Consider the following 27,752-nt stretch of genomic DNA (forward strand, 5'->3'; position numbering starts at 1 on the left):
GCTTTGTGGGATTTTGAAATGCATAATTTTTGCTTACGATCCTTTTTTTTTCTTTTTTGCTTACGATCTTTAAATTTTGTACATTAACCCCAAAACACAACCAGAAAAATGGCACAATTGCCAAATCTACTTTTAAATTTCTAAGAATTTATGTAAGACCTTTAGATGTTTGTTTAGAAATTATGTGGTATGTTTAAAATTTGTGTCTGAGAATAAATATTTTAAAATATGCATTTTAGGCTTGAAGTTGAAAATGCCGAGTTAAAAGTTACAGTCAAGGAGCAAGCAGGCCAAATTGAACAGCTTCAGAAAGACCTGTTAAGTTCAAGTTCGGTAAGTCAGTCTCTTAATTTCTGTCCTAAGGAGAAGGAATTTTTATATCTCTAGTAGTAGTGTATAAGAACATTTTGGATAATATGAAAATTCTCACTCATAAAAATATTTATTATATTCATATGGTTGCTATTTAACTACTCTTGGTATAATTCCTCTTTATAGATAAAGTTGACTGAATGCATAAATTAATCATTTTTGTAGTAAGATTTTAATAAAAAGGATTGTGATAGCCTAAGCAAAACAGTATTTTATATATATATATATCACATTTTGTTTATCTGTCAGTGATCATTTGGGTTTTTCTACCTCTTAGCTATTGTTGGTAATGCTGCTATGAATATTGGTATACTAATGTCTGAGTCCCTGCTAATATTTTTCAATATGTTTAAAATTCCCCAAACTTTGAGTAATAATTTGATCTTGAATGCTGACTTTCTCTTGTAATCTCAACCCTTCACTGAGATTTTGAGAATGAATTACTTTACTAATAATTTGTGGTGATTTGTAATTACAAATTGGTAGTGTGTTGCCTTCATTAAGAATGACTACGAGGGGGATCCCTGGGTGGCTCAGTGGTTTGGTGCCTGCCCTGGGCCCAGGGCATGATCCTGTAGTCCCCGGATTGAGTCCCACATGGGGCTCCCTGCATGGAGCCTCCTCCTCTGCATGTGTCTCTGCCTCTGTGTGTGTGTGTGTGTGTGTGTGAGTGTGTTTGTGTGTGTCTCATAAATAAATAAATAGAATCTTAGAAAAAAGCAGAATGACTACTAGGTAATTATGCAAACATTTTTCTCAAAGGGATGTAGTTTTCTCCTTGTTGGATTTTGTAAAGGAAAAGAGATGCCAGTGAAAAAGTAGAAATGACTGCTCAGTCAGGGCCTTAGAGAGTAACCTAGTGCTCCTAGCATTCATTGCAAGTTCAGAAACGAATGTTTTTCTATTACCTTGAGTTAATCATACTTTCAGAGATTTAACAGTCCAATCTCAGAAAAGATTAATGTGCAATCCAGGACTCCAGTTTATTGATAGGTAGTGAAAACTATATAACCATTTATAAGCAGTACAGGATTATCGTGCCATTCATACCGTCCTTTGTAGGAGTGGCTACCAATGATTTAAGATGAGAAGATTGCTTTGGGACTTCTAAGTTGGAACTATGAGGTAGATGGACCTACAACTAGTTTCTTTCAGTGACATAAGTTAGGTACATGCAAATTTCATTAAACAATCATACCTATCAGGGGAACTAGCACATTCTGTTGACTGGTCCTTTCTGTGGCCAAAGAAACATCGAAAAAAACTTTTTTTCCTGACTTCATAAAAACTGCTCAAGTTGCTTTACTGTACTTTTCATGCAGTTAACTTGACAAGGAGTCTTATCTCTGACTGAGAGTGCCATGAGTTGTCCCCCTACAATATCACACAGGAATCTATTAGGAAGCCACCACATATTACAGAGTTTGTAAGAATATCCATAGATAATTCTGCATATTCCTATAGAAATGAATTAGGGTTATGGTATAAAATGATTAGCCACTTTAAGCTTACCCTATAAAATAAAAACTTAAATAGCTTTCCAGCAACTTAGTTCATAGCCCTAATTTCTCTAGAAGGTTCTCACCTCATGAATCCCCAGGACAGAGACTACATCTGTGTTAAGATATTTCATGGACACCATTTTGAGGTGAAGAAATATGGATTGGGAAGAAGAGTTAGCTCTAGCTGACTTAAGCCTCTGAAGAAAATAGTCAAGTATGTGTCTGAAAAGAACTTAGAAGAAGACTTCCGTAAGTTCACGTCTCTATGGAATAGGAAAGTATTCAAAAGGAAACAAAGGCAAACCGTTCATAATCCAACCCTTGGGAAGAACTTTTGCATTATAAAAGAAAAGCAAGACAAAGTACAATGGTCAGCATCCTGAGGGTAAAGGTGCCCCCCCCAGATTAAAAAATAATACACTGGGATCCCTGGGTGGCACAGCGGTTTGGCACCTGCCTTTGGCCCAGGGCGCGATCCTGGAGACCCGGGATCGAATCCCACGTCGGGCTCCCGGTGCATGGAGCCTGCTTCTCCCTCTGCCTGTGTCTCTGCCTCTCTGTGTGTGTGTGTGTGTGTGTGTGTGTGTGACTATCATAAATAAATTTTAAAAAATTAAAAAAAAATACACTCGGGATGCCTGGGTGTCTCTCTCATTAAGCGTCTGCCTTCAGCTCAGGGCATGATCCTGGAGTCCTGGGATGGAGTCCTCCATGGGGCTCCCTGCATGGAGCCTGCTTCTCTCTCTACCTGTCTCTTTGCCTCTCTCTCTCTCTCTCTCTCTGCCTCTCTCTCCCTGCCCCCCCGCCCTCTCCCTCCGTACCTCTCATGAATAAATAAATGAATAAATAAAATCTTTAAAAAATAACTCAAAGTAATCCCAAAAAGAGTCAAGATAAAATGTACAAGATTAACTGTGTGAGGTGCCTGTGTGGCTCAGTGGGTTAAACATCTACCTTAGGCTCAGGTCATCACCTCAAGGTCCCAGAATCGAGTCCTGTATACATCAGGCTCCCTCTGCAGCAGGGAGTCTGCTTCTCACTCTGTATCTGCTCCTCTCCCCATTCATGCTCTCTCTCTCTCAAATATAAATTAAAAAAATATATAAAAATAACAGATTAGCTAACTAGAAAGGTAATGCACATCAGGTAACAGGTATTGAATGTGTGGTTGAAAATATTGTCTATGAGGAACTAGAAGGAAGATGGAAGCATACACATGACCTCAGTAAATGGGTCAAGGCTGAAAGTATAGAATAGAGCATCTGGTTTTGAAGCCTTGGGATTTGGAGAACTCTGAGAGGATGTGAAAAAGAGGAATAGCAAGGGTCCAAGGACTGAATGTCAGCGTTTGCTGTCATTTAGAAATGAAATGGGATTAGAAGAGCAGAGGGAAGATGTGGCATTGTTTTCAGCTGCTGCTGAGAAGTAAAGCAGGATCAGGACTTGTAAAAACAGATCCTTGATGATTGTCAAAACTTTTTAGTGGAATTCCAGGATTGAAAGTCAGATTTTAGTGTAAAAGACGTGATGAAAAGATGAATCTGTGGCTGAGATGACACATTAAAGAATGTTCGAGTCCAGTGAAAGGGGAAAAGCAAGATGATCGAAAATGCTGCAAGAGTAAGGAAACGTTTTTATAGAATATTGGGAAGCCTTGAATTTTATTTAGAGAGAAAAGTGGTCAACAGAAAAGAAGAAATTGAAATCTTGCAGAGAAATGTTTGAAATGCTTGCAGAGAAGGAGAGTATCTCATCCTAAAGTCAGATGATCATCAAAATTATAATGGGGACAGTATGGGAATTTTTCAGAGACTGTATCTTAAGCTGTGATCTCACAAAACCCAGAGTATCTTAAGACATTGGTGAAACTGCTTCTAGGACATCTCTAGAAACTCAGATGTAAGTATAGCCACCTTAAAGATTTTTTCATTAATGTGGATTAAAAACCTCTGTATTTCCCAAGTAAATTTTGGCAATTTAAATTCTAGAAACAAAAATGATGAAAATATAAACTCAGTTGAAGCTGTTTTAACAAACATCCTTATTTTTGAGATTTCTTTTCATTGACATTTGGTTCATAACCTACATTTTATATGTATTTTATAAACCTGTCTAAACACATATTACTCATGGATTCATGAGAAATAGCATTTTATAAAAGAAGAAGGAGTCTCTTGATTTTTGAAACTAATGTTCTTAAAAAATTGTTTCCAAAGTGTGGTGATGAAAAGGAAAACCTAAAGAAATGTATGGAGTTAAAACAGCCTTTGCAGTTCAGGTTGGATCAAGAAGTGAAGAAAAATGAGGAATTGGAAAAAGAGAATACTGGGTAAGACTAATATTTCACATCACTTTAACCATTAATTAACTAATTTATCTGTAATTGTAGTTTATAAAAACCTAAATAGAAATTCTTGCCAAAATACTACATTTACTCTTCCGTGATTCCTTAAATAATAACAACAATGCCTTTGACATATATTGTCAACTGCGCTTTTCATTGTCCACCGTGAATTTTTTCTGCAAGATATCTTTGTTCTTAGGTAATCTTTCCTTTTAATAGTGTTCTTTTCTTAGAGCAGATATCCTAATCTCTAAAAACTTAACTGTGTCATATAACAACATCAAAAGTTATCTTGGATTTGCTTGTATTTCTTTTTATTTTATATTATTTATTTGAATTCAAATTAATTAACTTATAGTGTAATATTAGTTTCAGAGGTAGAGTTCAGTGATTCATCAGTCTTATGTAACACCCAGTGCTCATGCCATCACGTGCCCTCCTTAATCCCCATCAGGCAGTTACCCCATCGCCCCCAATCCCTTCCCCTCCAGCAACCCACAGTTTGTTTTCTAGTATTGAGTGACTTATGGTTTGTGTCTCTTTCTGATTTCATCTTGTTTTACTTTTCCTTCCCTTCCCCTATGCCCGGAGCCAAAGGCCTACTCTCAGCCACTGAGCCACCCAGGGGTCCCAAGATTTCATTATTTATTGGCTGAGTAATATTCTGTTCTCTCTCTCCCTCCCTCCTCTCTCTCTCTCTCTGTCCAATAAATAAATAAATATGATTATTTATTTATATCACACTTCTTTATACATACCTCTTTCAAAGAACATCGGATCTCCTAGTTTGGCTATTGTGGATATTTACTGGTATAAACATATGGGTGCAGGTGCCCCTTTGGATCCTGACCAAAGTGATCTTTGGGATTCATACCTTCTAGTGCAATTGCTGGGTTTTACATAGGTAGCTCCTTTTTCAACTCTTTGAGGAACCTCTGGTACTGATTTCCAGAGTGGCTGCACCAGGTTGCATTCCCACCAACATCGTAAGAGGATCCCCCTTTCTCTGCATTCCTGCCAACATCTGTCATTTCCAGACTTGCTAATTTTGGACATTATGAAAGGTGTGAGGGGGAAACTCACCATGGTTTTGAATTTGTATTTCTCTGGTGCCAACTGATGTTGAGCATGTTTCATGTGTCTGTTGGCCATATGTATGTCTTCTTTGGAGACATGTCCTTTCATTTCTTGCCCATTTTCTTCATTGGGTTATCTTTCTTTGGGTGTTGACTTTGATTAGCTCTTTATAGACTTTGCATACCAGCCTTTTATCTGATAAGGCATTGCAAACACCTTCTGCCATTCTGGTCAGTTGTCTTTTGGTTTTGTCAACTGTTTTCCTCTTGCGTAAAAGCTTTTTATCTTGATGAAGTCTCAGTAGGTCATTTTGGCGTCTGGTGACATGTCTAGCAAGAAGTTGCTGCAGCCAAGGCACAGGAGTTGCTGGCTGTGTTCTCCTCTAGGATTTTATAATGGATTCCTATCTTACATTTGGGTGTTTTCATTCCATTTTGACTCTATTTTGTGTATGGTGTAAGAAAATGGTATAGTTTTATTCTTCTACATGTGGTGGTCTGATTTTCCCACACATTTGTTGAAGAGACTGCTTTGTCTTCCATTGGATTTTTCTTTCCAGTATTGTTGAAGAGGAGTGGACCATAGAGTTGAGAGGTCCACTTCTGGATTTACTCTCTGGGCCATTGATGAACATGTCCCGCTTTGTGCCAGGACCCATACTGTCCTGTTGATCACAGCTTTGCAATGGAGCTTAAAGGCTGCTTCTAATGCCACCAGCTTTGGCTACGTTTTTCAACATACCTTTGGCTAGTCGGGGTCTTCTAAGGTTCCAAAGAAAATTTTAGTATTATTTACTCCAGCTGTATGCAAGAGTTGGGGGCAAGCCCAGGTAGCTCAGCGGTATAGCTCTGCCTTCAATCCAGGGTGGATCCTGGAGACCCAGGAATCGAGTGCCACGTTGGGCTCCCTGCATGGAGCCTGCTTCTCCCTCTACCTGTGTCTCTGCTCTCTCTCTCTCTCTCTCTCTCTCTCTTGGTGTGTGTGTCTATGAATAATAATAAAAAAATCTTAAAAAAAAAGTTGGTAGTATTTTGATAGAGATTGCATTGAATGTAGAGATGGCTCGAGCTTGCATAGACATTTAACATATTTTGTTCTTCCAATCCATGAACATGGAATGATTTCAGTTCTTTATGATTTCTCAATTCTTTCCAGATGTCCTGTCTTCTTCAGAGTACAGATCCTTGTCTCTTTGGGTGGGTTTATTCCAAGGTATCTTATGGTGTTTAGTGCAATGGTAAATGGAATTGACTCCTCCAGTTTCTCTTTCTTCCATCTCATTGTTAGTGGATAGAAATGCAACTGATTTCTGTGCATGGATTTACCTATCCTGCTGCTTTGCTGAATTCAGGAAAGGGTCCTAAACAATGTTGGCGTAGAGTCTTTTGGGTTTTCCACATAGGATATCATGGTCCTCTGAGAAAAGTGAGAGTTTTGAGTTATTTTCTGATTCAGACGCCTTTTTATTTCTTTTTTGTTGTCTAAATGCTGAGGCTATGTCGAACAACACTGGTTGTCCAGAGAGTGGACCTCCCTGTTGTGTTCCTGACCTTAGCGGGCAAAGCTCTCAGTTTTTTCCCCATTAAGAATAGCATCGGGTTGTGGGCTTTCGTAGATGGCTTTTATGATATTGAGATATGCTCCCCTCCTCCCTGCACTGTGAAGAGTATTGATCCGGAAAGGGTGCTGCACTTTGTCAACTGCTTTTTCTGCATCTCTTGAGAGGATCCTATGGTTCTTATCCTTTCTTTTATTTCTGTAGTGTATCACATTGATTCATCTGCAGATGTCGAATCACCCTTGCAGCCCCAGCATAAAACCCACTTGGACATGGTGAATCATCCTTTAATGTACTGTTGAATCCTCCCAGCCAGTGTCTTGTTGAGAATTTGGCAATCCGTGTTCATCAGGGATATTGGAGTGTAATTCTCCTTTTGGGTGGGGTCTTGCTCTGGTTTGCGATCAGAGTAATGTTGGCCTCACAGAGAACACTGGAAGGTTTCCCTTCCATTACTAATTTTTATAAACAGCTCCGAAGAATAGATTAATTCTTCCTGGAATGTGTGGTAGAATTCTCCTGGAAGCCTCCTGGTCCTGGACTCTTGGTTGTTGGCAGATATTTGATGACTGCTCCCCATTTCCTTGCTGGTTATGGGTCTGTTCAGGTTTCCTGTGTCTTCCTGTTTCAGTTTTGATAGGAAGGGATCCATTTCTTCCAGATTGCTTACTTTGTTGGCATTAGTTGCTCAGAATGTGTTCTTATAGTTGTCTATATTTCTCTGGTGCTGGTCGTGATCTGTCTTCTTTCATTCACGATCTTATTTCTTTGGGTCCGTTCTCTTTTTGATATGTCTGTCCAGGGGTTTATTGATCTTATTCTGTCAAAGAACCAGCTCCTGATTTCATTGATGTGTTCTACTGTTCCTTTGGTTTCTATTTCATTGATTTCTGCTCTGATCTTTATGAATTCTCTTCTCCTGCTGGTTTTAGGTTTTAATCTTCTGTTCTTTTCCAGCTCCTTTAGGTGTAAGGGTTAGCTTGTGTACTTAGGGACCTTTCTCATTTCTTGAGAAAGGACTTGTATTGCTATATACTTCCTTCTTAGGATGACCTTTGCTACATCCAGATGTTTTGAGGCAGTTGCGTTTCCATTTTTGTTTGTTTCTATGAGGTTTTTAAACTGTGCTTTTATTCCCTGGCTTGATTCTTTAACCTCCGTGTATTTGAATTCTTTCCAAATTTCCTCTTGTGATCAAGTTTCAGTTTCAAAGCATTGTGGTCTGAAAGTATGCAGGGAATGATCCCAATCTTTTGGTATCAGTTGAGACCTCATTTATGACCCAGTACGTGATCTAGTATGGAACATGTTCCATGTGCACCCGAGAGAGAATGTGTATTCTGTTGCTGTAGGATGGAATGCTCTGAAGTTATCTGTGAAGTCCATTTTGTGCAGTGTGTCATTCAAAGCCCTTGTGCCCTTGTGGATCTTCTGCTTAGATGATCTGGCCGTTACAGTGAGTGGTGTGTTAAAGTGCCTACTATATTGTATGACTATCAATGTGTTCCTTTAATTTTGATATTAATTGGTTCATAAGGGGGTCTGGGTGGCTCAGTCGGTTTAAGCCCTTGCCTTTGGTCAGGTCATGTTCTCAGGGTCCTGGGATGAAGCCCTCATCAGGCTCCCTGTTCAGTGGGGAGTCTGCTTCTCCCTCTCCTGCTGCCCATGCTTCTGTTCTCTCTCTGTGTCAAATAAATAAATAAATGAAATCTTAACAGAAAATCGGTTTATATAGTTGGCTGCTCCTACTTTAGAGGCATTAAAACTTATAATTGTTCAATTTTCTCTTTGGATATAGACCATTTAATTATGGCATAGGTGTCTTTCTTCATCTCTTAATGCAGTCTTTGGTTTAAAATACAACTTGTCTGATATCAAGATTGCCACCTCAGTTTTTTTTTAATGTCCTTTAATATGATAAAATGGTTTTCCACCCCCTCACCTTCAATCTGGGGTTTTCTTTGTGTCTAAAAATGAGTCTCTTACAGATAGCATATCAATGGGTCTTGCTTTTTTTTTTTTTTTTTAATCCACTGGGATACCCTCTGTGTTTTGGTTGGGCATTTGGCTTGTTTACATTCAGAGTAACGATTGAAAGATATGGATGTAGTGCCATTGTATTACGTGTCAAGTCTGTGTTTTGGTGTACTGTGTCTGTTCCTTTCTGGTCTGTGTGTATTTGGCTCTCGTTTTCTTAAAGGTTCCCCTTGCAGGGCTGTTTTAGGATCACAAATTCTTTTAGTTTCTGTTTGTGCTGGAAGCTTTTATCTCCCCTTGTATTTTGAATGAGAGCCTTGCTGGATAAAATTCTTAGCTGTAGATTCTTCTCATTGAGCACCCTGAGTATATCATGCCAGCTCTCATCTGGCCTGCTATCGCTTTGGATAGATCCGCTGCCAGTTGAATATTTCTCTCCTTCTAGTTCGGGCCTCATGTTCCAAGCTGCTTTCAGGATTTTCTCTTTGGGTCTGAAATTTGCAAGCTTTGCTTGGAGATATTGACCTATTTTTATTGATTTTGAGGAAGGTTCTCTGTGCCTCCTGGCACTTGAGTGCCTGTTTCTTTCCCAAGATGAGGGAAGATCTCTGCCTATAATTTGCTCAAAATTATGCCTTCTGCCCCCTCCTTCCCCTCTTTTTCTTGGGATCCCCATTATTATAACATTGTTTTGCTGTGTGGTACGAATCATCTCTCAAATTCTCCTGTCATAGTCCAGTGGTTGTTTCTCTTGTTTTTCCTCAGCTTCTTTATTCTCCATTGTTTTGTCTTCTATATCACTACTTCTCTGTGAAGCCTCATTTATCCTAGCAGTTAGAACCTTCATTTTTGATTGCATCTCACTAAGATTAGCCTTTTTTATCTCAACTTGATTAGATATCAGTTGTTTTATTTCTCCAGAAAGGCATTCTCTAGTGTCCTCTGTGTTTCTTTTAAGCCCAGCTATTATCTTGATGGTCATTATTCTGAACTCTCGCTCCAGCCTCTTCCTTCTATCCATGCTGATTAGGTTCCAGGCAGTCAGTACTACCTCTTGTTCTCTTTGTGGCGGTGAGTTTTTCCATCTTGTCATTCTGTCCAGAGAAGAAGAGATGAGTGAGAGAACAGAATAGAAAAATATCAAGAATGACCCCAGATAAATACATGCTAAACAAATCAGAAGAGACCCGAAGCCAATTTAAAAGGTTAACAAAGGAGAGATATAGAATTAGAGAGATCAAGAGAGCAGAGCAGTACAAACACCGATACTATGTGAATTTTGGTCTTTTTGTTAGGAAATTGCATCCCCAAATGGTTAAGAGGAAACCTTGTATATATACAAAAATAAAATTAAATACAAGGAAGTCTAGAATGTAAGTGTAAAAATGGAAATTAAAAGTCAAAATAAAAAGGATATTATCAGAGATCCCTGGGTGGCGCAGTGGTTTTGCGCCTGCCTTTGGCCCAGGGCGTGATCCTGGAGACCCGGGATCGAATCCCACGTCGGGCTCCTGTGGCATGGAGCCTGCTTCTCCCTCTGCCTATGTCCTCTGCCTCTCTCTCTCTGTCTTTTTTCTCTCTCTCTTTTCTCTCTCTCTCTCTCTCTCTGTGACTATCATGAATAAATTTTAAAAAAGGATATTATCACCCAGTTGAACAGAACTGAGCAATATACCATATCCTATGTCTTTTTGTTAGAGAAATATATCCCAAGGAAAAACAAGCAGGACTTACATGTATATAGAAATAAAATTAAGTACGGTGAAAGAATAGAATGTAACTCTGAAGGTGAAAGTTAACCAAGACTTGCAAAAAGTGGTCACTTTTCTATTTGTAGAAATGCTGCAATTCTTTCCTTAGATCTCTGGTTGATTTCACAGGTGTTCAGAATGATTTGAAAGCTCTCTGGCTGAATTTCTGGGATCAGACAAAACTATGTTCTCCTCTTGCTCTGCCATCTCTGACTCAGTGGCTTACATTTTCTTCCTGCGTTTTCTAGTTATAAAATATGTCATTCATACAAAAATACATGTCTGACTTCATGAAGAATAAAAATGAGCAACTTCACTACTCAGATTTTTAAAAAAAGTCTTTCCGATGTCTCTGAAGCTCCCACCTGGCTTCCTTTCTGCTTATTTGCTGAGTATTTAAGTTTTGCTCTGATCCGCCAAAACTTTTTCTGTCATTCAACTTTGTTTCTCTGCATTGTTTGGCATCCTTCACTTTCCTAAGAATGTACTAGCCAAGGTATTAGATTTTTGTTTAAAACAGTCTCATTAGGCCATCATCATACATTCTCTCTCTGCTGATTTCCTTTCTTCTAAAGCTCTGCCTCTTCCTTCTTCCTCTGAATTCAAACTTTATAAATATTTTTCTTTTCCTGTTTCTCTTTCTGTTTTGAATGATTCCTCCTTTGATGTTTTTTGTCTGTATTTTCTTTCCTTCTTTTAGACTGGGGTAGGTGGGTACCAAAATGTATTTTTGTGTCTTTATAAAACATTAATAGATGAGGATGCTTTTCTTCCTCACCGTGGATTACTAGCCTCTACTACCTAATAATAGATTAATTTTTATATTCACATACTGAAAATAGATATTAATAATAACTTACAAGAACTCTTAATATAGTTACCCTGTTAACCCTTCAACTGCCATATGTGTCATAAAAATCTTTTCCATATTTTTTTACTTAGCAATGTAATTTAGTTGGTATTCTCTCAAACAATGAGAGATTGGAACAAATGAGATATCATAAGTATAGATTTGTTTATGTGATAGAACCTATTATCTATTTAAATAAGTATTAAATATTTCTTCTTTAAAGGACCTGACTTACTCATTCTATACCTTCTGCAGGCTTAAGAACCACTTAATAACATGTTAAGAAGGATATTAAGTAAATATGAAAATGGAGAGCTTCCTTTCTATGGAGATTTAAAAACCAGTCAAACGGAAATGGAAATTCAGATTAATATGCTAAGACAGAAGGTAATTTTTAATTAGTTTTGGGACTCTAAAATCATTGGGAAATAAATCCCTCTGTGCTTTGAGCAGTAAAATACAGATTTTCCTAGTAATCTTACATACTTGATATATATTTTTGGTAATAACTTTATTGAGATATAATGAACATAAGATGCATATTCAAAGACTACCACAATCCATTTAGAACATTTTGTCACCGTAAAAATAAACCCTATTGCCCTTTAACTGGCACCTCATGCTAGTTTCCCCCCTCCCTATTCTTCTTAGCCATAGGTAGTCACCGTTCTAGTCTCTGTCTATCGATTTGCCTGCTGATTTTGGACAGGTCATCTCAATGGAATCACCAAATATTTGATCCTTTGTGACTGCCTTCTTTGGTTTAGCATGTTTTTAGATTTATTTTGTGGCCATGTGTCAGAACTTTATTATTTTTTTATTTCTGAATACTCTCCCACCATATGGACAGCCCACATTTTATTTATGTATTTATCATTTGGTGGACGTTTGAGCTGTTACACTTTTTGGCTGTTGTTAATAATGCTGTTGTGAATACGCATGTACAAGCTTTTGCATGAACATTTCACTTCTCTTGGGTATATACTTATAAATGGAATGTTAGTTCATATGTTAAAGGACCTTTAACATTTTTGTTTAAAACCTTTTGAGGAACTGCCAGACTATTTTCCAAACTGGCTGCACCATTTTACATTTATGTCACCAGTGTTCGAGGATTCTCATTTTCCCTGATTCTTGTCAATGTTTGTCATTATCTGTTGTTTTTGTTATAGCTATCCTATTGGGTGTAAAATGACACGTTGTAGGGGTATTTTCATTTGTTTCAAATTTTTATTTGAATTCTCGTTAGTTGACATATCATGTAATCTTGGTGTCAGGAGTAGAATTTAGTGATTCCTCACTTAAATACCCAGTGCTCATCAGTACAAGTGCCTTCCTTAATACCCATCACTCATCTAGCCCCCCCTGCCCACCTCGACAGCAACATTTAGTTTATTCTCTATGGTTGAGAGTCTCTTATGGTTTGCCTCTCTTTCTCTCCTTTTTTCCACCTTCCCCTAATGTTCATCTGTTGTTTGGTTTTTTTTTTTTTTCTTAATTCCACATAGGAGTGGAAATCATATGGTATTTGTCTTTCTCTGACTTATTTCACTTAGCATAATACACTTGTTGAGTTCCATCTGTCTTGTGGTTTTAATTTGCATATTTCTTAGAACTAGTGAGGTTGAGCATCTCACCTTTATATGTGGTCATTATTCATTTCTATATCTTGCTTAAAGAACTAATCATTTATTTTGCCCATTTTTATATTGGACTGTCTTTTCATTATTGTAAGAGTTCTATCTATATCCTAACTACAGACCCCTTATCAGGGATATGATTTTCAAATATTTTATTCATCACCTTGCCTTTTCACTTTTGCTTGATGGTTACATTTGAAGCATAGAAGCTTTTATTTTTTAGATTTTGATGAAATCCTTAATCTGTTTCTGTCTTTTGATGCCATATTTAAGAAACTGTTGCCAAATGCAATCACGAACATACACATCTGTTTTTTTCTATGAGTTTTATAATTTTAGCTCTTAATATTTCATGTTAAGTTTGTACATATGTTGTGAGGTAGAGGTCTAATTTTATTACTTTGTGTGTGGATATCCATTTGTCTCAGTACCATTTGTTAAAAAGACTATTCTTATTCCATTTTAGTGTCTCGACACCCTTGTTGAAAATCAATCCACCATAATTTGAGAGTTTATTTTTAGATTCTCAATTCTAATACATTGACCTATATGTCTATCCTTAGGCCACTACCAAATCAAATTTTATGAGAATTCTTTCCTAGTCCTCTTGCAAATTACCACTCATTTATATTACAATTATGTAATAAGTCAATGTAGTAGAACCTAACTTTACTCCTGTAGAGACTTATACTTTTTGAAGGAGCCTTTTGCCAGCTTATGTCTTGCTGACTACCTGACCCAATGAGAAGCCAGGCTCAAAAAGATAGAGTCCCGTTTCTCTTCTCCAGTAATACCTGTAGTTTCTCACTCAGTGCCTCCCGCATCCATTTCCATCGTCTTGGTTGCAGGATCCACTGTCTACTATGTATTTCGTTGTGTTTTATTAACTTGTTATAATGCATAGACTCACCCATAGATTTCACCATCTAGGATATAAAGGATTAACTCTGGGTTATCAGCCTTCCTGTTCGGAAGTCTTGCTAATCCATCATCTTAAAGTTCACAATTAGATACTCTTTTGACCTGGTTCTTGTGCATACAAGACTGGCGCCGATCCCGTTCTTGGCACAGATCCTACATTCTTGGAAAACAGAGTTGCCTGTATCCATCTTCTTTTACTGAAATAGAAAGATATGCATAGCTGTACTTTGATAGGGTCAATACATAATTAATAGAATAAACATTTCATTACATTATGTCAAGAATACACCTGTAAAAATATCTTGTTGCATTTAATTGAATTATCAGGGAAGCCCGGGTCCTCAGTGGTTTAGCACTGCCTTCAGCCCAGGGCGTGATCCTGGAGACCCAGGATTGAGTCCCACATCAGGCTCCTTTCATGGAGCCTACTTCTCTTGCTGCCTGTGTCTCTGCCTCTGTCTCTCTGTGTGTGTCTCTCATGAATAAATAAATTAAATATTTTTAAAAACAATTAAATTATCAGAGACAAATAGTAGGCGAGCAATTTGAATCACAAAAAAATTTCAAAGTGAACCTATATGATATGGAGAAGCATTCTAGTACGATATAAAGATGAGATAGTCTTACTACCTCCCCTGAAAAATAAGCTTGCAGTAAGATAAGGAGAAATTATATTTAATTTAAGTGTGCCAAAGGACAATACATTTGTTTCGCTAATGAAAAGATTAGAAATTATTCCATAACGTTCTCCTTATGTCATCACTGATGAAGGGAGAATGAAGATTATTGATTTAAAAGCACTCAATGCTGCCTCTTTCTTTTAGAATTGCAGTTACTTGAATTCAGATAAAAGGTTCCGTTTTGCTTATTAAACTTTTACTAGTTGTTCAGCCGTTATACTTCAAATCACATGTCTCTCTGCTTGCCAGTCGTTTTTCTCCCCTAACATGAGGGGAAATTTAAAAGAGGAGTTCTTGTCTAGTTTTAATAATTTGTAATTGAAGGGATTCTTTAGAAAAAATGTCTTAGAGAAAGGAAGATGGTGGCAGGGTAGGAGGAGCCTAGACTCACCTCATCCCACTAATACAACTAGATACCTATCAACTCATCCTACATACCCCAGAAATCTACCTGAATACTGACAGAACAAAGGTCACAACTAAAGAGAGAGAAGAGGCCACTTTAAAGAAAGTCGGAAGTACAGAGATATAGTTTAGAAGAGAAAGAGATCCTATCTGCAGCAGATGGGAGGGAGTAGTGGTCCCAGCGAAGGGCAGGAGAGAACACCTGGGAATGCACGTAGCCACTGGCTTGGAAAAGGAGAGTGGCTGAATTTCCTGAGTTCTTGCAACTATGGAGGGATTAAAGCCTGGAATTTTAAAGGTTATTGGGCTTGGCTACGGTAGAAGGTGTAGGGCACTATACTTGGAGAGAGGCACACAGAACGGAAGCAGCTGGCTGGTGCCATTTCCCTCCCCTGGCCCTGAGCACAAACACAGAGCCACCTGTGGGAATCAGTGCCACTCTGACACCAGCTGCCTAACTTGCTTACACCAGCCACCACCCGTTTGCACTCCAGGGGAACTGCCCTTTTGAATCATGCTTGCCTCAGTTCCAGCACAGCAAGCCCTTCCCCCAGAAGACCAGTACAAACCCCTGCGGACACCATGTGTCCCGACCAGAGTTTTGCAGGGTCTCAGTTCCAGTGGACTGTGACAGGTCTCATTTCGCAAGCTAGTTCAAACCCGCTAGATTCAGGCCAAGTACCAAACACTGCCCACAGCAGATACTGAGAAGCCTATCTCTCAGATGACTGGCCTGAGGGATAGAGGAGCCAGAACCCAGTAGCAGAGTGCATGCCGCACACCCTGGAGATCCCTCCCTCAAGCACCAGGCCCTGGGCACTACGGGACCATTTTCAGTGGTCCATTACTTTCAGGAACAAGTGACATAACTGGCTTTTCTAACCCAGAGAAACTGTCAGAGACCTAGACAAAATGAGAAGACAGAGGAATTTATCTCAAATGAAAGAACAGGATAATGCCACAGGGCCAGAGATCTAAGTGAGAGAGAGAGAAATAACGTGCCTGATGGAGGATTTAAAGCAGTGACCATAAGGATGTTCAGTGGACTTGAGTAAAGAATGGAAGACATCAGTGAGACCCTTACAACAGAGATAGAAGAGTTTAAAAAGAATCTGAGATGAAGAGTGCAATAAATGAAATTAGAATACAGATCTGGAATATTCTCTAGACTAGATCATACATTAGGCCACAAAACAGGCCTTAGGAAGTACAAAAAGATTGAAGTCCTACTATGCACCTTTCCTGACCACAATACTATGAAACTAGAAGTGGACTACAAAAAACCGTCTGAAAAGACCACAAATACATGGAGGTGAAATAACATCGTACTATCAATGTGTGGGCCAACCGGGAAATAAATGAAGAAATTTCAAAAGACATGGAAACAAATGAAAATGAAAACACAATTGTCCAAAACCTTTTTTTAATGTTTTTTTTAATATTTATTTATTCATTTATGATAGAGAGAGAGACAGAGGAGGAGGGAGAAGCAGGCTCCATGCCGGGAGCCCGATGCGGGACTCGATCCCGGGTCTCCAGGATCACGCCCTGGGCCAAAGGCAGGCACCAAATCGCTGCGCCACCCAGGGATCCCCCCAAAACCTTTCAGATGCAGCCAAACTGATTCTAAGAGGGAAGTATATATAGCAATACAGGCCTACCTCAAGAAGCAAAAAAAAAAAAAAAAAAATCTCAACACAAACTAACCTTACACCTAAAGAAGCTAGAAAAAGAACAACAAATGAAACCTAAAGCCAGCAGAAGGATGGAGATAATAAAAATTAGAGGAAAAATGGGGGTCCTGGGTGGCTGAGTTGGTTAACTGACCAACTCTTTGATTTTGGCTAAGGTCACGTTCTCAGGGTCCTGGGATTGAAGCCTGCTTCAGCCTCCAACCTCAGTCTACTGGTGGATTCTCTCTCTCCCTTTTCCTTTGCCCCTCCCCCCCGCCCCAATAAATAAATCTTTAAAAAAACATTAGAGTGGAAATAAATGATAAAGAAACTAAACACAAATAAAAATAGAACAGATCAACAGTAGCTGGTTCTTTGAAAAATTTAATAAAATTGATAAGGCTCTAGCCATAGTTCTCAAAAAGAAAAGGGAAAGGACCCAAATAAAATCACACATGACAGAGGAGAATAACCAACACTGCAGAAATCCAAACAATTATAAGAGAATATTATGAAAAATATATGTCAACAAATTGGACAACCTAGAAGAAATGGATAAGTTCCGAGAAACATATAAATTGCCAAAACTGAAGCAGGAAGAAAGTAGAACAGAATGCTAACCAGCCAAGAAATTGAATCACTTCATCCAAAAACTTGGAACAAACACAAGTCCAGGACCAGATGGCTTCAGAGTCCAATTCTACCAAGCATTTAAAGAAAGAGTTAGTATGCGTTCTTCTCAAACCGTCCCATAAAACAGAAGAGGAAGGAAAACTTCCAAATTCATTTGATGAGGCCAGCATTACCCTGACACCAAGACCAGATAAAGACACCACAAAGAGAATTACAGGCCAATTTTCTAGTGCAAAAATCCTTAACAAAATAGTAGCAAACTGAATCTAACAATACATTAAGAAAATCACCGCCATGATCAAATGGGATTTATTCCTGGGTTACACGGGTGATTCAGTATCTGCAAATCAATCAGTGTGATGCACCATATTAATAAAAGAAAGAAGAATCAGTCATCATTTCCATAGATGTAGGAAAAGCGTTTGATGAAGTACAATATCCATGCATGATAAAAACCCTCCACAAAGTAGGTTTAAGAGGGAACATACCTCAACATAATAAAGGGAATATATGAAAAAATGCACAGATAATGTCCTCCTAAATGGGGAAAAACCAAGAGAAAAAGTTCATGTCTGGTGTTGTTGATGGTGGCTGTTGCCTAGATTTATAGTTAGGGCAGGCAGCCAAAATGCTTACACTGGCACACCTGGACTCTCTTTGTGGCCTGAGCCTCCTCACAAGAGGAGGGGCTAAATTCCGAGTAAGCAGGCTGAGATACAGAACAGGGCAGAAGCTGTGTTGCCTTTCGTAGCCTAGCCTTGGAATACACACAACATCACATTGACCATATTCTGTTCGTTAGTAGCAAGTCACTAAGGTTAGCCCACGGTCTTTTTGTTTTGTTTAGTTTTAATGGAATACTGGAACACCTATGAACACATGAAGAACGCAATTTTTAGTGTAATTTACCCACTGGCCACAGTGTTCTATATTCCTTTCACATGAAAAATGCACTCACCTCCTCCCAGTACCTCCGACAAATCTCAGTTATCATGGCATCGGGTTCAGGATGGAGTCCAAGATCTTGCCATCTTAATCAGATGCAGCGGGGATAAGGTGCCAGGGTTATGTTGTCTAAATTTTAGTCCCTGGAGTGCAGGTTCTCTCAATAGGAATGAAGACTTGAGAATTAAAGAGAACAGTTCTCTACTATTGAAAACACAACATTCTGGTTACTTGCTAAAGACTCTTCCATTCAGAAAGAAGATGGAAGTCACACTAGACCATAGCAGGTTTGAAATGCAGCCTGATGCATGCTGTCCATTTTTCAGTCAGACTTAGTCTGAAACCATGGAAATTTTTCTCCATGGCTCTTTGCTGTCTATCCTCTCTGAGCTCTTGGTTCTGTCCAATGACCTGTGTTTGCAGTTGTGTTTTCAGCCTGCTGCCTCCCTGTGGGGACTTCTAAGACCCAAAGGCCTATTTTCAGTCCGTGCTATCTAGGTCTCTTTTAGTCCAAGCTCGCAAACAGTGGTTTTGATGCTATAATTTTCTTAACTTCTTGAGTTTTTCTGTGAGAATCAATGGATTGATTTTATGTCAGTAGAAAAGCCAGTCTCGCAGATCTTTTTGAGATAAACTTTTCAACTGGGCTCTCCTGTGAAGCTCATACTCTTAAGATCCTTAAAGAAATTTGAGGCATACCTGAAATCCTTCTGAGGTCTTAACAAAAGTTTTTATAATCTTGGCTTCATCCATAGGCCATGTTTTCCTGGATTTGCTCTTGACCCAGGATGCAATTCTTTATTTTAGCATTATTTGACATTTCAGCATATGGAAAGGCTATAAATGTGGACAAAATATTTGCACCCAGTTTGTCTGGGTCTTTCATACTGCATAGACCTTGTTTAGTTTATCTTTTGTGTCCCGTTTTACTTTCAAGTGGTTTGTGGCGCAAGTTCCTTTTCCTCTAGTGTCATTTTCTTCACTTGCCTGGAACCTTTACTGTCAGCCTCTTCAAGGGCCATCAGGTTTCCATTAACAGTCTGTTGGAAGCCCTTTTGGTTTTCATTCTTACTCTTCCCTACATCCTTTCAGTTTCTACCTACCTCTCGGTTCAAAGGAGGTTCAGGTTTAAATATTTTAATGTCAGCACCCCATGTTTAATATCAGTTTCTGTGCCAGTTATTTATTGCGGCATCATAAACCACCTGAAAACCTAGTTGCTCAAAGCAGCATTTATTTGGTTCACAAGTATTTAGTTTAGGCAAAGCCGAGTAAGGCCAACTCATTTCTTCTTCATTTGGTGTCAGCTGAGATGACTGGAAGCTGGGGACTAGAATCATCTAAAATCATGTTCATGCAAATGTTTAGCTGTTGAGGCTGGCTTTTGGCAAGGACGTTAGCTGGGTCAGTCTCAGCTGAAATGTCTACATGAAGACACACCAGGTGGTCTGGGCTTCCCACAGCAGCTAGATTCTAAGGGTTAGTTTCCCTAGAAGAAGAATGTCAATGGAAGCTATATCACATTTTTTAACCTAGCCTTAAAAAAATCACACAGCAGTTCTGCCGAATTCTATTCACTGGAAACCAATTACTAAGGTCAGCACATTTTAAGGGGTGGGATTATCATGGGAGAAGTGTCAAAAAATTTATAAAACCACCACATCCACTTACCCTGTCTTATCAATCATATCCAGAAGAAAGAAGTTCTTCCCAACTCAGAATCACTGAAACCCTGTCAGGTTTTTCAGTGGTGGTTTTTGGTGCTTAGTATGTTCCCTTGTTTTGTGGGAGTAACAGAGGATTATAAGATAATACTATTAAATTAGGCGGGTTTTTTTTTTTTTTGTCCGAAAGTATAAGTTTCATCTCACTAAATTTTTATACTGAGAGGTGTGGTTTCTTAATCCTGAGAATCATTTCTCCTGGGAATGCAATTCAAATTAATGTAAATCATTTGTAATTCAGAAAAAGGCTTGTGGCTTAGAATCAGTATTTATAGATTCAATAATTAGAGTCTTATTTTCAAGGTCTTCTCTTAGGAAGCATTTATTGGTTCAGACCTACATAAGTCAATATGATATTACTAGAACTTTTTAAAAATTAATGGGAGTATTCATTGGGACACTCGAGTGGCTCAGTGGTTTGTGTATCTGTCTTTGGTTCAGGGCATGATCCTAGGGCCTTGGGATCGAGTCCTTCATCGGGCTCCCTGTGGAGCTTGTCCCTCTGCCTATATCTCTGCCTCTCTCTATGTGTCTCATGAATAAATAATTTTTAAAAATTATGGTGTGTTAGGATAGGGGAAGGGGCCAGAGACTTTCTTTTCTTTTTTAAAATTTTATTTGAATTCAATTTGCCTATATAAGAGACTTTATACTAAGAGGTGACTTACAGTTATTTTATGGAGGAAAGATCTGAAGCAGTCATAGAAAAATACATAAAATGAAGTACAAATGTTGTGTGGCAAAGACAATGATAGCAGAGATCTTTTTTAATAACTCCTAGTGGTTTTAACACTGTTCTTAATTTTCTAAGTGCTTCAGGGTTCCACATTCTAAGACTACTACAATATAGATTATATTTTATTGCAAATGAATTTATTTTAAAATGGGAGCACCTGGCTGACTCAGTCAGTAGAGCATATGACTCTTGATCTTGACGTTATGAATTCGAGCCTACGGTTCAGTACAGAGACTTAAATATAAAATGTTTTTTAAAATGTTGGTTATAGTTTTGAGTTAAACTAATTTCATTCCATTTCCGAACTGTATTGTTCTATTCATGCAGATTGGTGATCTTAGAGCAAGATTGGAAACTGAATCTTCAAGATGTATAGACCTGGATGCAAAAAATCAAGTTCTTCAACAGGAGTTATTATCTATGAAAGCAACAGAGAGGGAATGTGAAAAACTAAAACAGATTAAAAAGAACTTGGAAGAAAAAGTAGTAAACCTCAGAAGTCATGCAGAAGTCAATGTGGTACAAGGCATTCAAGTAGAAAAGTATTATAAATGGGAGATTGACCAGAGAGTAAGATTGATTGTAGAAGAAAGATTAAAAGAAGTCAATCTATTTTTACAGGTTAGTTTATTGATCTGTGATATGCTTTCATTTATTTCATTACAAATTACACTTTGGTTATATGCATTGTGTAGGTTTCCTCTGCTTCCTTTACAGCAATCTGTTTGGTATATTTCTGGAGGCATTCGTTCCTCCCTGTAAAGATTTCAGTTTTCATCATTATTCTCACTAAATTGATCTTTCAGAATGATTTATGACCAGTATGTATGAAACAAGACTATTTTTTTGAGATTTTATTTATGTATTCAGGAGATACACAGAGAGAGGAAGAGAGAAGCAGAGACACAGGCAGAGGAAGAAGCAGGTTCCATGCCAGGATCACACCCTGGGCCGCAGGCAGGTGGTAAACCGCTGAGCCACCCAGGGATCCCCTGAAACAAGACTATTAAGAGGAAAAGAAAAAATTGTGATTTAAAACTTTTACCATGGGGAAAAAAATAAAATAAAATAAAACTTTTACCATGGAGATTCCTGGGTGGCCCAGTGGTTTTAGCACCTGCATTTGACCCAGGGCGTGATCCTAGAGTCCCAGGATCGAGTCCCACATCGGGCTCCCAGGGTGGAGCCTCCTTCTCAGCCCGTGTCTCTGCCCCTCTCTCTCTCTGGCTTTCATGAATAAATAAAATAAAATCTTTAAAAATAAATAAATTTAAAAAAATAAAACTTTTACCATGGAGTATCTAGGTGGCTCAGTTGGTTAAGCAGCAGACTCTTGATCTCAGCTCAGGTCTTGGTCTCAGGTTTGTGAAATCAAGCCCTGCATTGGGCTCCATGTTCCATTCCTAGGTTATTCTTCCTTTTTGAAGATTTCATTTATTTATTTATTTCCTTATTTATTTATTGAACATGAGCAGGGGGATTGGCAGAGGGGGAGAGACAGAGAGACAGAGAGACAGAATGAATCCTGGGTAGACTCCATACTGGGTGCGACACAGGGCTTGGCCTCAGGACCTCTGACTGAGAACATGCTCTGAGCAGAAATCAAGAAACAGGTTATTCTCAAGTTGTATTATGCACTTTTTAAAATTTTTAATTGATTCTCTTGTTCTTTGAAGTATCAGATTGCATGAGTACTAATATAAGAATGATTAAACTTTATTTTTATCATTCAGATTCAATTCAGGTGACATTGGTGATAAATATTTTACACTTCAGCTTTTTTTTACACATTTAAAATTGCTCTCTGAATCATTGAGTCCCAACTGAAGGAAAGAAATATACTATAATTACTCAAGTTTTAGCTGTTTTAAAACTGTGCTTTTAATTTGCTTTAGAGACAAGCAGCATCTCAAGAAAACTTAGAGCAGTTAAGAGCAAGTCATGATGCTTCAATAAGAAGTCAAGTGGCACTCAGAATTAAAGAGCTGGAATCTGAACTTCAATCCCAAATAAGAAATTCTCAGGAACTTAAAATAGAATTGGAAAAGTACAGGCAACTCTACCTAGAAGAATCAGAAATGCGAATGTCATTGACAAAAAAACTGAGCAAGTAAGTTAAAACAGAATCAATGAAAATAGATTTAGCTTATTGATTTGCCTCTAAAGCATAATTTTTATGGGGATGGGTTCATGAGATTAGTAGGAAGTGAAAGCCAACTGGATAGTATAATTTTGGAAAATAACGTTTGTAAGTAAACTTACCATTTTATGTTCATCCAGGATAGTTTGCCTCTCTCCTCTTTTTGTGTGTGTGTGTGGGGGGGGGTATATGATTTTACTTTTTCCCGTTAATATTTTCAGTTACTCTATCTTGTTGTCTTTACAAACTAATTGTTTAAAACTTTATAATTTAGACAGCATATTATTTTTTTAAAGTTGATATATTTTATTTAACACAATACGTCAAAAAATATCCTTTCAACTTGTGATCAATATAAAATTATTACTGAGATATTTCATATTTTTTTCATTCGAAGTCTTAAAAATCCAGCATGTATTTTACAATTATGGTATATTTCAATTAGAACACTAAATTTTCATTGGGAATACGTGTCTATATTTAAACTTCATAAAATTTATAGTGGAAAGAGCAGATTCACATACCTGCATCTTTACAACCCTACTTAAAAGGTTTTTTGTTTTGTTTTGTTTTGTTTTTTTTGGAGTTCAATTTGCCAACATGTTGCATAACAATTTGCCAACATATGACATAACAACCAGTGCTCATCCCGCCCAAGTGTCCCCCTCAGTACCCATCACCCAGTCACCCCAACCCCCTGCTCACCTCCCTTTCCACCATCCCTTGTTTGTTTCCCAGAGTTAGGTGTGTCTCGTGTTTTGTCACCGTCACTGATATTTTCACTCATTTTCTCTCCTTTCCCTTTATTCCCTTTCACTAATTTTTATATTCCCTAAATGAATGAGACCATATAATATTTGTCCTTTTCCGATTGATTTATTTCACTCAGCATAATACCCTCCCCTCCAGTTCCATCCACATCGAAGCAAATAGTGGGTATATAGACAGCATATTACTATAAAATTTTTTGTCAGAATTACCCTAAATAGAAATATTAATGAGTTCATTTTTGGAAGATTACACCTTTAACCCAAAAGATCAAGTGCCAATACTATACAGGTTGGTAAATTAACTTTCTTGATTGTGTCTTTGGTATTATTACTAGAGAGCCTGAGGGTGGGGGAAACCTTTGTATGTTTTCTACTTTATATAAAAGTATACATGTGAAACAGAGAAAGATTCACACTGGGGTGAAAGGCAGTATAAATCCCAACGTGGCTAAAAATAGCATCATGGTGGGCATGAGGGGGTGTGTGGAAGACAAAAAGGGCAGATTCTACTTCCAGGGCCTTGGTAAGTGTGTTATCAGCTAATTGCCTCTGGAGCTGTTTCGGTCCTTCTGATCACTGCTCTGCCATCTACCTGGCCCCTAGAGGTTGTTGGTCTGAGGTATTCCTCGGTGCGAAACCCTCAATTTCTCTGAGGCAATGAGTAAAATGTACAAGAGTGGTGAAAGCACATCCTTGAAAATGTCTTTGAGGGATGGTTTATTTTTATGTTCAAACTGGTTTACTAAATACAAATATGTGTAACGGCATTCTCCAGAATCTTGTAATTACAGCCATTCCAGAAGGTAGCAAGTATTACCTGTCAATCCATGTGCATCACTGTCAGCCATTTCTTTCCCTCCCCTAATTTGAATTTCTTGTTAGTTAGTTATCCCTGGAATCATATATACTCCTTTGGAATAATTTTAAACCTATAAATATATATAGTAGCTCTGCTCTGTCACATTTTCAGTGTTAAAACACTGTTTACTGGCACATTCTGTTTGCTATTATGGAAACTTAAAAAAATGCAGGTCATGCAGGAATGATTTGGGTAGAAATAAAATACTAAGCACTTGTGTTGTGTAATCTTCACAGGACTAATGAGAGGCTGGCAGATATCACTACCAAATATCTGGTGGAGAGACAGCAGAACAGACCTTTCCACAGCACTCTTACTATGGGACCAGTCTTGGAAGGGCCTTCTGTTGGAAATTTGACTAGTAGTTTACTGCTGGATAGAAATGTTACTCCAAGAGAAAATGTAATGATTCCTACCTCAAGGCCGCAGACTTCAGTTAGCAGCATTGAAACTCACTTGTTCAAGGTTAGTTATATTATCTTTCTTTTCTTGAGTTTCAGATTTCCAATAAAATTTTTGTTTTTAATTTGGTGAAATTCTGAGTTAACTGAATAATACTCATTAAGTAAAAGTTATACTGGTTTGTGCTAATAAGGAAATGGGACAGAAATTTTATGGTATTTTTTTAAGCTCCTGGAGCTCTTATTGTCAAGAGATACCTATTATTAACTTTATTCAATAAATACCACTAAACTGACACCTTTTATCTTCTTATTTTTTAAAGATTTTATGTATCTGAGAGAGAAGAGAGTGTGCCCATGAGTGGGGAGAGAGGTAGAGGGAGGGGGAGAATCTCAAGCAGGCTCCCCACTGAGTGTGGAGCCTGACTCAGGGCTTGATCCCATGACTCCGAGATGATGATCTGAGCTGGAATCAAGAGTTGGATGCTTAACCAACTGAGTTCCCAAGGCACCCCCAAACAGACCCATTTCCTTGAAAAGCTATGTTAAATTGGATTTTGGAAAGTAAATATTATTACCTACTAACCCAAAGTACACTTAGATGCTTTGACTTATTCTCTGATTAGCAATAGTTTATAATATGTTTAAAGTTTGCTGTAACCCAATTTTCCACCCCTATGCATAAGTGAATGATTAGAATCCAAACGCTTAACCATGTAGGGATATTTATGATTTTAACGATTCCACGGTAAGTCCTTTTTATGAATTAAATAAACTTGTAACACTAAATTGATAGTTCTATGTTTTGGGGGCACCCGTATGACTGAGTGGTTTAGCATGTATCTGCCTTTGGCTCAGGTCATGATCCAGGGGTCCTGGGATTGAGTCACGCAACAGGATCCCCATAGGGAGCCTGCTTCTCCCTCTGCCTATGTCTGTGCTTCTCTCTCTGTACTTTTTATGAATAAATAAATAAAACAGTTTAAAAAATGTTGTAAGTTTTGGCATTTTCTTACATGAGAGCACATCCCTAATTGCTTTCTTATAACACCTTTTTTTTAACTTATATTACTTCTATTTCAATTTTTATAAAATGGCTTGCTGAGCAACTGTAGAGATTTTCTAAATAAGTAAGTCAAAGAAATATTTGATTCTTTCTTTTCTTTTTTTTTTTGTTTTGAGAGAGAGAGAGAGAGAGAGAGAAAATGAAGGAAAGCAAGCAGGTGGTAAAGGGCAATGGGAAAGAGAGAAGAGAGACTCTTAGGCAGGCTCCATGCTCAGAGTGGAGCCGGATCTCATGACCCTAAGATCATGACCTGGGCCAAAATCAAGATTCTGACACTTAACTGACTGTGCCACCCAGGCACCCCACAAATAATTGGATATTTCAAATGAAATTCACATATATTTACCTTGATGCCATCACTTGAATGATTGATGACTAAGATGGCAGTGATAGGGAGCCTTTAATAACAACCCATTTCCATTATGTATCATTGTTGTTAAAATACCCATTTCAATCAATGCACATAGGCTTATGATTTTGATAGTATATTCGTGGTTTTATTAATGTAGAAAAATGTAGCATAGACTCATGTTAAATGAAGCCTTAGTCTTGTTCTTTCATTCGACTTCCTTGTTTTCTTGCTCTATTCTCTTCTGATTCAATGACTTTTAGTATTATGTTTGGATGCTTTTCTTCCTTTTGTGTATCCGTTATAAATATTTGGTTTGTGATTACCATGTAGTTCATATATAACATCCTGTGTATGTATAGCAATCTCTTTTAAGTTGATGGTTACTTCAGTTCAAACAGATTTTAAAAACACTGCATTTTTACACTCTGCCTTGTTTTATAAATTTGATGTCATAGTTTACACCTTTGTATTTTGTGTATCCCTTAACTAGTTACTGTAGATATAATTGATATTATTCCTTTTGTCTTGTAACCCTCATACTGGCTTTATAAAAATGATTGGTCTATTACCTTTACTGTATGTTTGTTTTTATGATAAAACTGTCTCATTATTTTCTTATTTCTAGTTATGGTCTTTCTTTCTTTCTTTCTTTCTTTGAGAGCAGAGTGAGTGAGAACACAAGTGAAGGGGAGGGAGGGGCAGAGGGAGAGGGAGAAGCAGGCTCCTCTCTGAGCAGGGAACAGGGAGTCCCTTGCAGAGCTTGATCCCAGGGTCCTGGAAGACTCTTCACTGACAGCCGTCCAGGTACCCTGGCCTTTTCTGATTAAAGAAGTCCTTTTAACATCTCTTATAAGACCTATTTAGTGGTGATGAACTTCTTTAAGTTTTGTGTGGGAAACTCTTTATCTTTCTTTCAGTTCTGAATTATAAACCTGCCAAAAATATCCTAGGTTTTTTCCTCTTAGCACTTGGAAAATATCATGCGACAATTTCTTTTCTTGTTTTTTAACTTTCTTTTTATATGATAAATTTATTTTTTATTGGTGTTCAATTTACCAACATACAGAATAACACCCAGTGCTCATCCCGTCAAGTGCCCCCCTCAGTGTCCATCACCCATTCACCCCCATCCCCTGCCCTCCTCCCCTTCCACCACCCCTAGTTCATTTCCCAGAGTTAGGAGTCTTCACGTTCTGTCTCCCTTTCTGATATTTCCTACCCATTTCTTCTCCCTTCCCTTCCATTCCCTTTCACTATTATTTATATTCCCCAAATGAATGAGACCATATAATGTTTGTCCTTCTCCGATTTTTATTGGAGTTCAATTTGCCAACATTTAGCATAACACCCAGTGCTCATCCCAAGTGCCCCGCTCA

The 27,752-nt window shown here is 38.1% G+C and overlaps 1 protein-coding gene across 3 annotated transcripts in view; it reads left to right on the forward strand.

Annotated features, from left to right (window-relative positions):
- The first annotated feature begins 175 nt into the window (after positions 1–175).
- Positions 176–27,752, forward strand: part of LOC119878876 (ankyrin repeat domain-containing protein 26-like) — a 41,908-nt gene continuing 14,331 nt past the window's right edge. For 2 of the 3 annotated variants that reach the window (XM_038589427.1, XM_038589428.1), the window contains exons 1-6: positions 176–333; positions 4,091–4,203; positions 11,687–11,818; positions 21,116–21,409; positions 22,684–22,898; positions 24,794–25,022. In XM_038589427.1, the coding sequence (XP_038445355.1) occupies positions 11,708–11,818; positions 21,116–21,409; positions 22,684–22,898; positions 24,794–25,022 (849 nt within the window). In that variant the 5' untranslated portion in view covers positions 176–333; positions 4,091–4,203; positions 11,687–11,707. The remainder of the gene's footprint in view (positions 334–4,090; positions 4,204–11,686; positions 11,819–21,115; positions 21,410–22,683; positions 22,899–24,793; positions 25,023–27,752) is intronic. The other variant, XM_038589429.1, reaches the window with a different exon arrangement.

Source organism: Canis lupus, unplaced genomic scaffold (genome assembly GCF_011100685.1).
Source record: "Canis lupus familiaris isolate Mischka breed German Shepherd unplaced genomic scaffold, alternate assembly UU_Cfam_GSD_1.0 chrUn_S2027H2226, whole genome shotgun sequence".
NCBI lineage: Eukaryota > Metazoa > Chordata > Mammalia > Carnivora > Canidae > Canis > Canis lupus.